Source organism: Podarcis liolepis, assembly GCF_965112155.1.
Source record: "Podarcis liolepis genome assembly, chromosome: 3".
Classification (NCBI taxonomy): Eukaryota; Metazoa; Chordata; class Lepidosauria; order Squamata; family Lacertidae; genus Podarcis; species Podarcis liolepis.
This window is the reverse complement of record NC_139557.1, coordinates 44,236,203-44,250,946: the sequence shown is the minus strand read 5'-3', so window position 1 is coordinate 44,250,946 and position 14,744 is coordinate 44,236,203. Positions and strand designations below refer to the sequence as shown.

The following is a 14,744-nucleotide window of genomic DNA, read 5'->3' as shown; positions in this document are numbered from 1 at the left end:
TTCCCACACACCCCACTTCCCCTCACAACACTCATCTTGGTTTCATTTTGGCTACGACAGCTAGCTGGTTATCAGAGTAGTTCAGTATGACAATATGAAAGCCAAGGCACAAGCAGATACAGTGGTACCTCGGGTTAAGTACTTAATTCGTTCTGGAGGTCCGTTCTTAACCTGAAACTGTTCTTAACCTGAAGCACTGCTTTAGCAAATGGGGCCTCCTGCTGCCGCTGTGCCGCCGGAGCAAGATTTCTGTTCTCATCCTGAAGCAAAGTTCTTAACCTGAAGCACTATTTCTGGGTTAGTGGAGTCTGTAACTTGAAGCGTATGTGACCTGAAGCGTATGTAACCCGAGGTACCACTGTACTGGGATGTGTTGTACTGTGTGTTTGAGAATCTGTTTGAGATATTTTAAGACTGAATCAACAATTTAGTTAGTAAATGTAGCACCTTTCCTTACAAGAACACGTGAAGAGAATCCCTATTATACATGTTTCATCAAAGTGAATTCCAATGGCATTCCCCTTTATTTTATATACAATATATATATATATATTTAAAAACTGCACATTCAATTTCTTCATTCTTCTTGGTGAACAGACTCTTCATAGTCCAACACGAAAAGCAGTGCTTCACAATTTAGCGAAGTTTCCATGCTCCAGTGTAATCCTTCATTTCACTAATGAGTTACTTCACTTTTAGTTCAAACAATCTTGAATTACCAGTTTAAGGCTTTTTTTAAAAAAGGAAAAAGAAGGGAACAAACACTCATGTCAAGTCTTTAGATTGTCTTTTTCTATTCTTCATGATGCAAAACATCACACACTAATAAGATTTTCTTTTGACCCTTTTGCTTCTGCTGGCTGGATTTTTGTGGTGTCTTGTCGAGGCAGTCCATACAGGTATATTGAGATGCATACAAGGAGGGCACCGAGAGAGAAGGTGATGGCTAAAGGGAAAAACATAAAGCACATGGTTTAAAGCACACTGATCCAAACAGAAACTCTAGAATACTTTTTTAAATATGAAACTCGTTATCAGATTGCTGTGTACTTCATATTTAAATTCACCTTTAAGCTTCATCCCATCTGGCAATAACAGTAGATGCTGTCAGCTTTGAAATGTTAACCCTTGCTAATTTATTTGTGGGCTGACAACCATCAGATTATAATATTATACAATAATACAATTAGCTGACAACAGTTATTCAAGCCCGCACCAAAGGAGCGTCACCTAGGATTGTGGACAATGGCCAAAAGCAACGTACTTATCTGTAAGCCAAAGAGGAGGACCGAGGCAACGGTTGAGAGAACGATGGCAGCAGCTGCAGAAAAACCTTTCATAATGTTGTCGGTGTACTTAACAACAACTGAAGTGTAGAGACCTCCAACGCTGGAAAGGACTAGACAGCAAAAGGATATATCCCTGTTAATGAAGTGTCTGGCATCTTTTTCTTACCATATGGGTTCAAAGAAACGAATAAGAAAATACCTTTTATAGCAAAACTTTTGAAGGATGGAAGATACTGTCCGTTTGGAACATGTATCACAACCTCATTAGGGGAATAAATTTGTGTTCCAGTATGGCATACCCTTGTCTCATGGGACACCTAACCTGGTATTAGTCTATACCTATTAGCTTGCACCAGCAATGCTGTTTACAACCCTACAAGACTGACCTAAATGTCATGGGGTGATACCTAAAGTCAATGGATTTAAATGGGTCTGCTCTTGAGTATGGCTATCCTTGGACATCACCCAGCAAGATTCAACACAGCACATCTAGAGCCCCTATTTGCTGGTGCTAGTCTCAAGTACAGGCTGCAAGAGAACTTTTAATTCCCGTCTGTTCAATATGGGAACATAAACAGCCGATTCAGCAACATACGACAGCAGGAAGCAAGGATGGGCAAGATCAAAGTCTACACTAAGATCCAAACAGGCCTTTTTTCCTATACACACTGACACTTGTACATGGCACAGCCAATCAAACCAGGAAGTGTCCAATTAATCATAGTTCCCCATCTCCAAACTGGGAAACGCTGCTTCAGAACCTTAACCATGGATTGGAGTTGGTTTAGGATCCTGGCTTGTTCCGAAGCTTGTAACTCAAGTTTTGGACTTCAGAGGAAATGATGGTTAGCAATGTCCTGGTTTGATTTCTGGACAAGTGAGGGGTCTGCATATCAAGGAAAAGGGATTGTTTACATCTTGGCTTATTCTCTGAATGAAACCAATGTGACTAACCTGCCCTACCTGACATGACCTACATTTCCTTTGGAAAGCCAGCACAGCAGTTAGTCTTACCCTTGAATACTTATTTCTCTGTAACCCAGGAAATAAGGCCCTTTCATGCAGTCTACCTGATAGTCACCCCATGATTCTTAAGTTCTTGCCAATATTCAGACTCCCCTGGAAAGTGCATGCTTCCGAATTATTTCCTGCAGGACAGTAGACCACTGTGAATTTAATTTGCTCCTACACCTCTGGCCCCAGCTTGAAGAAGAAAAAAGTAGAACTGAAGATAAAAGGCAATCGGATACTTACAGATGACAAACCAGACATAACGGGTATAGCCATAAAAGAAGCCCTTTTCCATTACATTAACGCCATCAGACATGTAGACACCAACCAAGGTCACTACAATCCCAGAGAGGTACAGCTGAATGTTCCTGACCCATAAAGATGTATCCGAACTCTTTAGCACTTTCTCAAAATATACCCCTGAAAGGGAAGGGAAGGGAGAGATGAAACAATGTACAGCTCCCGCCATACATTACATTTTGATTTAGGGAATTTACACCACAGAGATAAGAAACCCAGGGTCAACTTGCACCACCTTCCCACCGTACAAGTTTGTGGGGGAGGTGATGCTGAGGTGGGGAACAGCTACAGCAGCCCTCCCCAACTTGATGTCCTCCATCAGGTGTTGTCACCTGAGTCCCATTAACCCTAACAGGTAGAGCTGATGCTCAGAGATGATAGGAGTTGTCTTACAAGAGAGACCTAGGTTGGGCAGACCTGAGCTTACGACAAAGGTCACATCTACAATGTACAGTGGTACCTCGTTCCGGAGGTCCGTTCTTAACCTGAAAGTGTTCTGAACCTGAAGCACCACTTTAGCTAATGGGGCCACCTGCTGCTGCCACAGCACAATTTCTGTTCTCATCCTGAAGCAAAGTTCTTAACCCGAGGTACTACTACTGGGTTAGCGGAGTCTGTAACCTGAAGTGTATGTAACCCAAGGTACCACTGTACACTTAAAGAACTCTTACGCCACTCTTAACAGTTTTGGTTTCCCTCAAAGGCTCCTGGGCACTGGGTTTGTTCAGGGCGCTGGGAATTGTAGCTGCACAACAAACATCTTACAGTCCTCAGGATTCTTTGGGGGAAGCAATGGCCGCTAAAGTGGTATAAAAAGGTAAAGGACCCCTGACAGTTAAGTCCAGTCACAAACGACTGGGGTTGTGGTGCTCATCTCGCTTTACTGGCCAAGGGAGCCAGCGACTGTCCACAGACAGTTTTTCTGGGTCATGTGGCCAGCATGACTAACCCGCTTCTGGCGAAACCAGAGCAGCGCACGGAAACACTGTTTACCTTCCCGCCAGAGCGGTACCTATTTATCTACTTGCACTTTGACGTGCTTTCAAACTGCTAGGTTGGCAGGAGCTGGGACTAAACAACAGGAGCTCACCCTGTCATGGGGATTCAAACCGCCGACCTTCCGATCGTCAAGCCCAAGGCTCAGTGGTTTACACCACAACGCCACCCACATCCCAAAAGTGGTATAAGAGTGCTTTAAATGTATGGTGTGGATGTGACCCAAGACACTTCCCAGAGCTTCTCCCATGTTACCTGAGAAGGATGGGAAGGAGCTGTGCTATGGTGTTTTCTGAGCTGGCAAGGTAAAGTAAGAGGGGGGCCTTCACTGTCAGACTAGCCACAGTCACAGATAAATGCCTGCTACTTGAAGATAACTTTAACTACAAGGTTTTACCTGCAAATCCTGAACATAAAACAGCAATGGCTATCGCACCGAAGCCTATCAATGGGCTCTGCTCCATCTAAAAAACAAATAAAAACAGAGGAAGTTTATTTATAGCTGCAGTCACTTTCGGAAGCCAAGCCAGATTGTTATTTATTGCAACAACAAAAGATGTAAGCAGCACTACAAAATTTGACTCCCAGGCTGCTCAATTGACTCTGGGGAAAAGAGGGTGAGAGCCAATGTAGCACAGGCGGTCATCACTCAACAGAGCTTCTCCTTCCTTTCCTCTCCTGTTTATTCAACCAGCCGCTGCAGGATACCACAGCTTAGCTAATTCTTGAAATGCAATGAGGACATTCGTTCATTCACTTACTTACTTACTTACTTACTTACTTACTTACTTACTTACTTACATTTATATACTACCCTTTCTCCCAGAGGAGTGTAAGGTGGCAAACAAGTGCTAAAACAGTGAAAAAACAAAATCTGAAGAACATCTTAAAATGGTTCCAATACAGATGCGGACTGGGAAAGGTCTCAACTTGTTGAAGGCTTGTTGAGGGCCTTCAGTAGGCACCAAAAAGGCAACAGAGACAGTGCCTGTCTCATATTCAAAGGGAGGGGCTTCCGAAAGGCAGGTGCCAACACACAGAAGGCCCAATTCCTACAGTGTGGAAAGGACATCCTGATTAAGATGGAAGCTGCAGCAGAGCAACATCAGGAGGGCTGCAATTACTCCACCCCTGGAGTGGAGTAATTGCAGCCCACTCTTCCACAATGCCCTTAGGGTACGATTATGCAACTTAATGCACGAGCAACTTATTTCAGAAAGCAGGTATGGAGAAAGGCTCCCAGTGATCAACTTTACCTGGACTTTTGTGGCTTGAGCTGGCTTCCACTGAACAAGTGTGACTCCACCACACAACATAAAGACTGAGAACCACTGTAGTTTGCTGAGAGAGCGGTTCAGCATCAAGACTGTACATAAAGCGGTACATGGGATCTTCAACTGATAGGTCACCTAAGAAGCCAGAAAGAAAGGGCATGTTTCATGTAGCTATTAGGAAAAGGGCAGAAAGACAATCTGTTTAATATCTAACCTGCTTTATTTAATAACAACAATATAACACAACCATTATAACAACAATGTAATACAATGAAACATCAGGAAGAACTTTCTGACAGTAAAAGCCGTTTGACAGTGGAATGGACTCCCTCGGGAGGTTGTGGACTCTCCTTCCTTTGAGGTTTCTAAGCAGAGATTGGAATCTTTAGTTGAGATTCCTGCATTGCGGAGGGTGGTGGACTAGATGACCCTTGGGGTCCCTTCCAACGATTCTATGATTTTATTATACTAATGCATAGCCCATGCATAGCTGTCAACTTACAGATTTGAAAATAAGGGACCAGCAGCCAAAATAAGGGACCTGCAGCCTCACCTGTTCCAGGCACTCCAGTCTTCCTGTCCTCCTGCAGTCTGGTCAAACTCATGCTGGTAGCTTCGAGAACACTGTCCAACCAACTTTGTAACCAGAGGTTCAACTGAATAGAATATGAATCACATGCACCACAAGGCCTATGCCGCCTCAACTTAAGATGGCTCCCCGGCCTGGCTTTGCACTGCAAAGTTTGCAGCAGCACATGCAACAAAATGGCATCCAGCATTCAAAACCCCCCTCAGCTTGCATTAACTAGCCACACACAAGACATGCAAGCTCCACCCCCCAGTCGTTCTTAGACTTCTTATTGGGTGAGCAACACAGCCAAGCAACACAGCTGGAGCCTCCCTCCTCCCTGGCCAGCAGGGAGGGAGAGAGAGGAGCTGCTTCCTTTGAAATTTAAGGGACATCATTTAAGGGACATTTAAGGGACATCCATCAATAAGGAACAGCAGCGGGACATGGCGCTGGAATAAGGGACTGTCCCTTCAAATAAGGGACACTTGACAGCTATGAGCCCATGTTCTAAGCATATTGGTTTGCATCCAACATCATTACTTGGTTCATGTAAGAAATGTTATGCTCGTGGCAGGATCTTCCTTGATGAACAATCCTCTTCCTCTCAGGAAAGAGTTACACGCCCAGGATGACTTTTCCCTTCCGTGACTTGCAGCTGAAAGTGTGAACCATTTTCCACTGAAAATATACTGCGTCTGAATTCCTATCAGACAATGCAGGAGTTCTGTTTGGGGTGTTCTGTTTGTGATAGCTGTTTCACACGCACAACCTGCTGCTCGATGTTGCAACCACCAGCTGATGGGCACACTTGCATGAGCTCATCCATCATAGCTCAGGGATGGGGAACATTTGCCAGCCTGAGGGCCACAGCCCCCCTCTGGACAATGCTTCAGGGGCCACATGCCAGTGGGCATAGAAACTAATGTTAATTTCTTTCTATTGCCTGGACTATGACCGCAATAAAGATTGATTGATGGAATGCTAATTTCACCTTTGTACTGTAGGTGTGTTTCCAGGCACATTAAAATCTCTCTCTCCCAGACAAGCACAAAGAGTGGTCAGAGTTCCAGGGCTAATTCTAAGCAGGCAAGAACACTCATAGTGGCTACAAAGCAGGACCAATGAGGAGTGTGGCCTGGTAAGGTTAGGGAGTCTGCATCTAGCTTCCAAACATCAACCATTACCTGGTAAACGGCTGCATCCAAATTGCTAAGAGCCAGGAAGGCCATGTTGTTCTGGATGGCGTAGACAAGAGATGGAACGCTTAATTTGAGTAGCTCTTTAGGGCTGCCCAAGACATTTTCTTTTAAAGATGTCAATAGTCTACCTGGGCTTCCAGTCTCTCTGGAAAACATTTAAAAAAGAAGAAGCTCTGAGCACAAAGATGACTGTAGCTGCTTGACAATAGTACAGCAGAACAAGAACAATCCAGAAATAGCCCAACAGAGGCCTAGCCCCACAACCTCTCAGCTGCCAGGATGAGCTTGTCAACAACACCCGCTTCCTATCCTGTATCAATCTTGAGGCCCTCCAAAAAAAGAGAAAAGCAGAAGCCAACTAGAGGAAGGAGAGTCGTGCTGCGTCTCCTAGAAAGCTTAAGATCCACATTCTTCCTCCTTCCGCAAGGCAAACAAAGACTGTAACCGCCGTGACGGTGACAGAATGCAAACCAGACATTCCAGTTGGCAGTGCTGAAATGAAGACAACATTCAGTTGGGTTGGTTGGTTTTAAAACTTCCTCTAAATGTTGCAGTAAGGCAGATTTTTAAAGTACTTAATTAAATTTATGTATCACCCTTTACATACCATTTCAAGGCACCATAAAAACAGCAGAAGCTGTGCAGCTGTCCTCTGTTGGGGATCATCAGGTAGGGTTGCCATATTCAAAAAGTGAGCTTTTTTAGGCAAAGTTATTGAGCTTTTTATAAAAATGAAATTTATTTTAATTATTATAAATGAAATTTGCCAATATCTATACTTCTGACATAGGCTGCCTTACGTCTGGATTTCCCCAGACATTTAAGTGATTTCCGCCTAGACACTGTTTATGAGACCCAAATACTGGCTCTGTCCGGGCAATTCTGGACATATGGCAACTCTATATTAGGTGAATCTCAGGATTTTTATCTTATACAGTACACCACTTTGATGGCCTAATTTTAGCCACCTGAGATGTCAGCAGTCCTGTTCCTGCTGCCAAAAGGAACAGCTTCGCACATGCATTTTATCCGCCTCCGTGATTTCGTAGGGTATGCAAAAAAAAAAGGGGGGGGAGGCAGAGGAACACTGTCTTTACTCCTGTGCATGTGAAATTACCCCTGTATGAGAACCAGATCTGGGAGAACAAAAGTAACAGAGCCTGTACATGGGCATTGTACATACACTTATGTACAGGAAAATTGCAAAATACACAATCTCACAAAATCCAGTACAGTATGACATGCCACCAAATATTGTGAAACAGCAAGAAAGCCGTTTCCCCTTAAATCTACCTCCTGTGACTAAAATGAGGACAGCCTCTTCGTAACAATGCTATCTCTATATTTTAAAAGTCCAAGCCATTGCTTGTGACTTGCTTGTTTAAACTATACCTGCCAGGGAAGTTGGGCTTTCCTGGGACCCAATTTCAAGAATCTATGTCATTTCTGAATTTGATAGGATAGTAATTATGTATTTGGAGTCAGCACAGCATGAAATGTCTTTTTTTTTTTTCATATGGCCCTCATAATTACAGGGTGACTAAAGTGATTATGCAGCTGAAACCAGGCCTCAGAAAAGATACTCATAACTGGTGACCTACTTTTTGCCCCTTGAGACTCAACTCTGGGATCTAGTAGTGTTAAGGAGAAGATTGCTTCACTCTGAACACAGAGAACACCCAGGATTAAACACTCCCTCATATCAGCCCCCACCGTTCTAACGTGTGCTTCTCAGCTGACTTTACAAAGGAAGCGAATGGGACACAACTGCAAGAGAAGGGGAATAAAACATTTACGCATATTAGATTACATCTCTTGGAAAGTAGAGGTGAGGGCGGCAAAGACAACTGCAGGAGAAGAGATTAAATCTGACTGACTGCTGTTTTATTCAAAAAGGCAAACTGATTTTTATTCAAAAAGACAAATGCTGAATGCAGACAAAAAGTTCAACCAAGGTTAGCACAAACCAGAGGTTATATCAGCTTGCAGAACTAAACTCTCTCCCAGGTTCTGTCCCAGATTCTGGGGTGGACAACTTCTGCCACACTGGCCAAACTTTGCCCCCTAGGGATTCAATTTTGGCCTTAGAGGCAGCTTCCCCCAAAACCACACTCACCTGTTTGCTTCATACCTGACATGACCCGTGTTGTCAGGTGTGGGGCGGATAGAGGCACAGCTGCCAACTCATATTTGGGAGCCTTAACATGCGTTCCCAATTGTGCATTGGCAAAAGAAAAATCAGATTTTGATTCTACCGCTCTTCACTTGTTGGATAAGGCTGTGCTTTACTGAGCTCCCTGCGGGCAATTCACCCACATACCCAATGCCTGCAAAAAGCTGATGGGTGGTAAAGCCGAAGCCTCGGGCACTTTAAAGCACCATCATTGTGACATCAGGTACTTGACAGGTGGGTGGCCCCACCCACCATGACAGAATGAGACCAAGATTAGCAAACCCACTTCAGGACAGAAGTTCTACATCGCAATTTGCAGTCTACACTCTCTTTCAAATCTCTTTCAAATCAGAACCAGTGAAGGCGGTGAAGGTCCTGTGTGAGTGCCTGGAGGCGGTTGGAGGATGGATGGCGGCTAATGGATTGAAGTTGAATCCTGACAAGACAGAAGTACTGTTCTTGGGGGACAGGGGGCGGGCTGGTGTGGAGGACTCCCTGGTCCTGAATGGGGTAACTGTGCCCCTGAAGGACCAGGTGCGTAGCATGGGAGTCATTTTGGACTCACAGCTGTCCATGGAGGCGCAGGTCAATTCTGTATCCAGGGCAGCTGTCTACCAACTCCACCTGGTATGCAGGCTGAGACCCTACCTGCCCGCGGAGTGTCTCGCCAGAGTGGTGCATGCTCTAGTTATCTCCCGCTTGGACTACTGCAATGCGCTCTACGTGGGGCTACCTTTGAAGGTGACTCGGAAACTACAGCTAATCCAGAATGCGGCAGCTAGACTGGTGACTGGGGGCGGCCGCCGAGACCACATAACACCGGTCTTGAAAGACCTACATTGGCTCCCAGTACGTTTCCGAGCACAATTCAAAGTGCTGGTGTTGACCTTTAAAGCCCTAAACGGCCTCGGCCCAGTATACCTGAAGGAGCGTCTCCACCCCCATCGTTCTGCCCAGGCGCTGAGGTCCAGCACCGAGGGCCTTCTGGCGGTTCCCTCATTGCGAGAAGCAAAGCTACAGGGAACCAGGCAGAGGGCCTTTTCGGTAGTGGCGCCCGCCCTGTGGAACGCCCTCCCATCAGATGTCAAAATGATAAACAACTACCTGACATTCAGAAGACATCTTAAGGCAGCCCTGTTCAGGGAAGTTTTTAATGTATGATATTTTAGTGTTTTTTTGGTTTCTGGGGAAGCCGCCCAGAGTGGCTGGGGAAGCCCAGCCAGATGGGCGGGGTACAAATAAATTATTATTATTATTATTATTATTATTATTACACTTAACCGTGATTTAAGTCAGCAGTGGGTAACCTGTGACCTTCCAGCTGTTGCTGGACTACAACTCCCATCAGCCTCTGCCAGAATGACCAATGGCCAGGGATTATGGGAGCTGGAGGGCACCTTGCTGCAGAGCATGTTAATGAATAAGCTAGAGATTCATAAACAACCTTTATAAACTCACAGATTTGGGAAAATATTGAGGTTCTGAGAGACAGAGAGGCTAGAGAAATTCCTAGCCAAGGCTGCACTACTGTACCATGTTACAAGATGCAGCAAGAACAGTGACTATTACTGAAAGTGCCCAAGCATCCCACCATGAGGCTCAAGGCCAGCTCTACCATTGCACAAGATGAGGCAGTAGGCCTGGGGTCCCATTAAAAGACAAAAAAAGAGTCAATTATTCATATGTTACCAACATGGGGGAGAAGCCATTTGAATAGTTTCTGTGTAGGCTAAAAGAAGTAATAAGTGCCCTGTGATTGAGAACCCTTCTAGAACATCATAGGCATTTTTGAGGGAGGACAGGTCAACATGGTTCAGAGGATTGCTTCTAATCCTTAAATACCGCCTTAGTGAGAATACAAGTTCTTCTTGAATGACTCTGAAGTCTTCTGCCTACACCAACCCAGAAACCTGCTAGCCAAGCATCCATACTTAATTTACACAGACTTCTGAACCTTATCCAAAGCAATGAACTCAAGGCAGTGACGCCTATTCATAAGAGAAATTAGGAAACTAAAATGTGCATGTTTTCACTTGTTTCAAAACCAATCTTTTCGAGAAGGACTCCTCTGATACCACCTGCTCACAGAAGCCTAACACAGTCCACATGAACCATAGCAAGAAACACAAGGAAAATAAAAGAATCAGAAAAAAGAGCAAATACGCCACTCCAATTTACTCATCGACATTTATACTTACTTTGCTAAAATGCCCAAACTTAGGAATAGCTTGATAACTTCTGTAATACAGACAGCTGTAGTTGAAAAGTATAAAACTGTTTCTGTTGTTCTCGTGTATCGCAAAGCTACTGTATACGTTGCAGCCACCAAGGTCATCACCGTCAAGCAGTACAACTTAAAAAGCAAGCTGACATTTTCTGAAAAACAAAAGCATCGCTCTATTGGACATGAGACGTGAACCACCTTCACAACTACAGTGAAGTTATGTTTGCTGTTTGGTCCTTAGAAAACAGCTTTTAAAACAGGAGCATTCTATATTCAAAAAGCTATGGCAGGCCTGCTGCAGAAACATTACGGTTAACCATTAGAAGGATTTGCACCCTAAAACCTGCAGGTGACTTTGTTGGTGGTGCCACCACTAGGGGATGCCTTGTTGGCACTGACTTACGATAGGGCCTTCTTGGTGGTGGTTTCCTCATTTGTGGAACACCCTCCCTGGTGAGGCACATCTGTCTCCTTCACAATTAAGTTTCAGGAGGAACTTTAAAATGTTCCTGTTTACCAAGGCATTTGATGCCCAAAAGATCCTGTTCCTGGCAACTCTGAAATTATTAGCTGTGATAGTATGTTACTGCTTTCAGATGTTTTTAATTGGTTTGGGATGTTTTAAACATGTTTTGTTTTATTTTTAACTGTATTGGTTTATCACTAGTGTGTTTGCCCTAGGCTCCTTTGAGAGGGAGAGATATACATTTAATTAATTGTTTAATTGATAAGCATTAACCGATTGATTCATTGATTAGCATGCCAAAGTAGTCCTGCTCATCCCCTGTCACAAGGGCTAATGTGGGGCCAGGGCTCAAAGGCCCTTCAAACTGGTGCAAAAGAGTGCCTTATCCTACTCTCGGCTGTCTAGATCAGAGGTTTCCAGACTTTTCATGTTAGTGGCACACTTTTTAGATATGCATCATTTTGTGACATAGTAATTCAGTTTTATTAGCAAACTGGAGGTTAAATTGACCCCTTTCCAGCCCTGAGAGGAGGGTGGGGAGTGTTTGTGTGACACACTGACACACTGCAGCTGACACACTAACATATCACGACACACAGTTTGGAAAGCTCTGGTCTAGATAAATGTAGGCTATTTTCAAAATGGTACTTCATCTGGCACCTATAACTCTACTTGAAACCAAAGGCCAACAGAAATAAATGAAATTATTTCCACATGCTGATTTTAGGATCAGCAAATAAGAAGCTACTAATCAAGGAACTTCAGATACTTCATAGAAGAGACAGCCATCATCTAGTCTCTGGCCACCAAAAATAACATAGTTACAGATGAATCAGACTGTTGATTAAACAATTTATCTTTATCTGTATAAACTTTTATTTCTTTATTAACTCAACAGTGAATGCCTGAATCATTACACCACATTATGATATGGCTGGGAATTACTAAATCCTGTTACTCATACTATCACCTTGACTGTGTAAACATCCCTGCAAGGTACAATTATAGATGCACTGTTGCAATAATTTAAACTGAGTACACCCTGGTAGAGATATAACTCTATTTCCTTCAGCCTAATTTGGGTGTATATCAAGCTAAATGCAAACAGCAGAATTATCTGCAAAAGATGCAATTATCACTGTGTAGGGAAAGCAGATTCCTCTCTCATCCTAGAAACCCAGGGCCATTCAAGGAAGCTGAATGTTGGAAGCTTCGGGGCAGACAAAAGAAAGTACTTCTTCAGGCAGCACATATACAGTGGTACCTTGGGTTAAGAGCTTAATTCGTTCCGGAGGTCCATTCTTAACCAGAAACTGTTCTTAACCTGAGGTACCACTTTAGCTAATGGGGCCTCCCGTTGCTGCCGTGCCGCTGGAGCACGATTTCTGTTCTCATCCTGGAGCAAAGTTCTTAACCCGAGGTACTATTTCTGGGTTAACGGAGTCTGTAACCTGAAGCGTCTGTAACCCGATGGTCACCATCTCAGATTGCTTTTTTAAAAAAAGAACAGGTAAATTCATGGAGGACAAACCCATCAATGGCTATTAGCTATTCTACCTCCACTGTAGAAGGCACTATTCCTCTGAATATCATACTGGGAATGGTGAGAAGAGTGCTGTCGCCCTCAAGTCCTACCTGCAGGCTTCCGATAGACATCTGGTTGGCCTCTGTGAGAACAAGATGTTGGACTAGATGGGCCATTGGCCTGATCCAACAGAGATCATCTAATGTCCTTATGACAACACACACAAAAAAGTGCTCTGCGTAAATAAGTCTATTCGCCCCAATTTTTCAGAAACGGGAGAAAGCACGTTTCTAACACCACGATAGGCAAGCCACTTCTTGCATTACAATTTCATGTATCCCTATTTATTTTCTAATGTGAAAACGTCTGTCCTAGCATTTCAGACCGATTAATAAATACAGTGGTACCTCGGGTTAAGTACTTAATTCGTTCTGAAAGTCAGTTCTTAACCTGAAACTGTTCTTAACCTGAAGCACCACTTTAGCTAATGGGGCCTCCTGCTGCTGCCACGCCGCCAAAGCCTGATTTCTGTTCTCAACCTGAAGCAAAGTTCTTAACCTGAAGCACTATTTCTGGGTTAGCGGAGTCTGTAACCTGAAGCGTATGTAACCTGAAGCGTATGTAACCCGAGGTACCACTGTACACATGGATCCAGAGGAAGAGCTTGCCTTCTGGACCAGGGTCATTGCACAAGAACAGCCATTACAATACATTGCCACGTGAGTGACACAAGAGCATCATCCTACACCGTTTGCAGGAGAGGATGATGCCAGACGCGGCTGCTTAAAGGTTTCCAGGTCTTTGTTCACAGACAAAGTCAGCAATATTTCCATGCTCCAAGGGAGGTTCAAGGGGGGCTATTCTTTCGCCTAAGCAACCTGAAGGAGAGGGAATGGGGAGCGGAAACATAATTAACATTTTGGGTTCACCCCCCTTCCCAAAGCCTGGCGAGACCCCGTCCTGCCATGTCTTTAAAGAGGGGCAGGAAGGGGAGGGAGCATTATCTTCCATCGAGGAACCTTCTACTATTTCGCCTGCTTGACACGAGCAGAGAGAGACGCTGAGCGACAGCCGCTTCCCAGCAGAGCTGCCAGGCAGCCGGGCCGGTTTTGTTGCCCCCGGAGCTAGCCACCTCCGCGCTCGCCTTTTCAGGCAGAAGGTCTCGAAACTGCTCCCCGCCCCACTTCACATCCCACCACCCCCCGCCTTCCAAGTAACTGGACGACGCCTGGCTATTTGCCTCAGTAGAACGGACTGTTCCATTTACGCATAACGGGGAAACCGGCGGCGGCGGCAGGCTGCTTCTCACTCACCTTTCGGAGGCGCCATGGTATCCAAAAGGAATCCGTCTCGGCAAGCTCTCAAGCCCGCCCCGCCAAGCCTCCCAGCATACCAGAGAGAGCAACCGTCGGAAGGCTAGAGCGGACTAGCCGCTCTATGGTTGGAGCGCAGGATGCGTCATTACTTCCGCCGGAAGCCAAGGGGATGTATGCAGGAGGAGGGTATCGCGTGCGCGCGCAACCTGCCCCAGTTTGAAACGTTACATGAGTTCATAGTGGATACTTTCACGTATATAGCACGTTACTCTGCACTACAGTATCATACGTACGCGCTATTAATTTGTGATTTGTATATAGCTATAGATCTCTCTCACACACATATATAAATAGCTTTTATATGTAATTGCTAATTTTGTTTTCTTTTTAACCCCCCAAG

At 44.6% G+C, this 14,744-nt stretch overlaps 1 protein-coding gene across 2 annotated transcripts; it reads right to left on the bottom strand.

Moving 5' to 3' along the window:
* Nucleotides 1-505: 505 nt before the first annotated feature.
* On the bottom strand, nucleotides 506-14,485 carry SLC35A1 (solute carrier family 35 member A1). 2 transcript variants are annotated; one of them, XM_083497582.1, is made up of 8 exons: nucleotides 14,342-14,485; nucleotides 11,012-11,189; nucleotides 6,626-6,785; nucleotides 4,853-5,005; nucleotides 3,994-4,060; nucleotides 2,544-2,720; nucleotides 1,265-1,399; nucleotides 506-946 (listed from the first exon to the last, which is right to left on the bottom strand). In XM_083497582.1, the coding sequence occupies exons 1-8, from the start codon at nucleotides 14,355-14,357 to the stop codon at nucleotides 816-818; spliced, it is 1,017 nt and encodes a 338-aa protein (XP_083353708.1). In that variant the 5' UTR covers nucleotides 14,358-14,485; the 3' UTR covers nucleotides 506-815. The 2 variants fall into 2 exon arrangements, with proteins under 2 accessions (XP_083353708.1, XP_083353709.1); XM_083497583.1 differs by lacking the exon at nucleotides 14,342-14,485 and adding an exon at nucleotides 13,775-14,192.
* Nucleotides 14,486-14,744: the final 259 nt, after the last annotated feature.

What these genes read in the sequence shown, in the direction of transcription:
- SLC35A1 (XM_083497582.1), bottom strand. An exon ending in AGTTTGGGCATTTTAGCAAA is followed by an intron (nt 6,786 to 11,011) that starts GTAAGTATAAAT and finishes AATGTTTTCCAG; the next exon opens with AGAGACTGGAAGCCCAGGTA. An exon ending in TTATGTCTGGTTTGTCATCT is followed by an intron (nt 1,400 to 2,543) that starts GTAAGTATCCGA and finishes TTTGCTGTCTAG; the next exon opens with TCCTTTCCAGCGTTGGAGGT.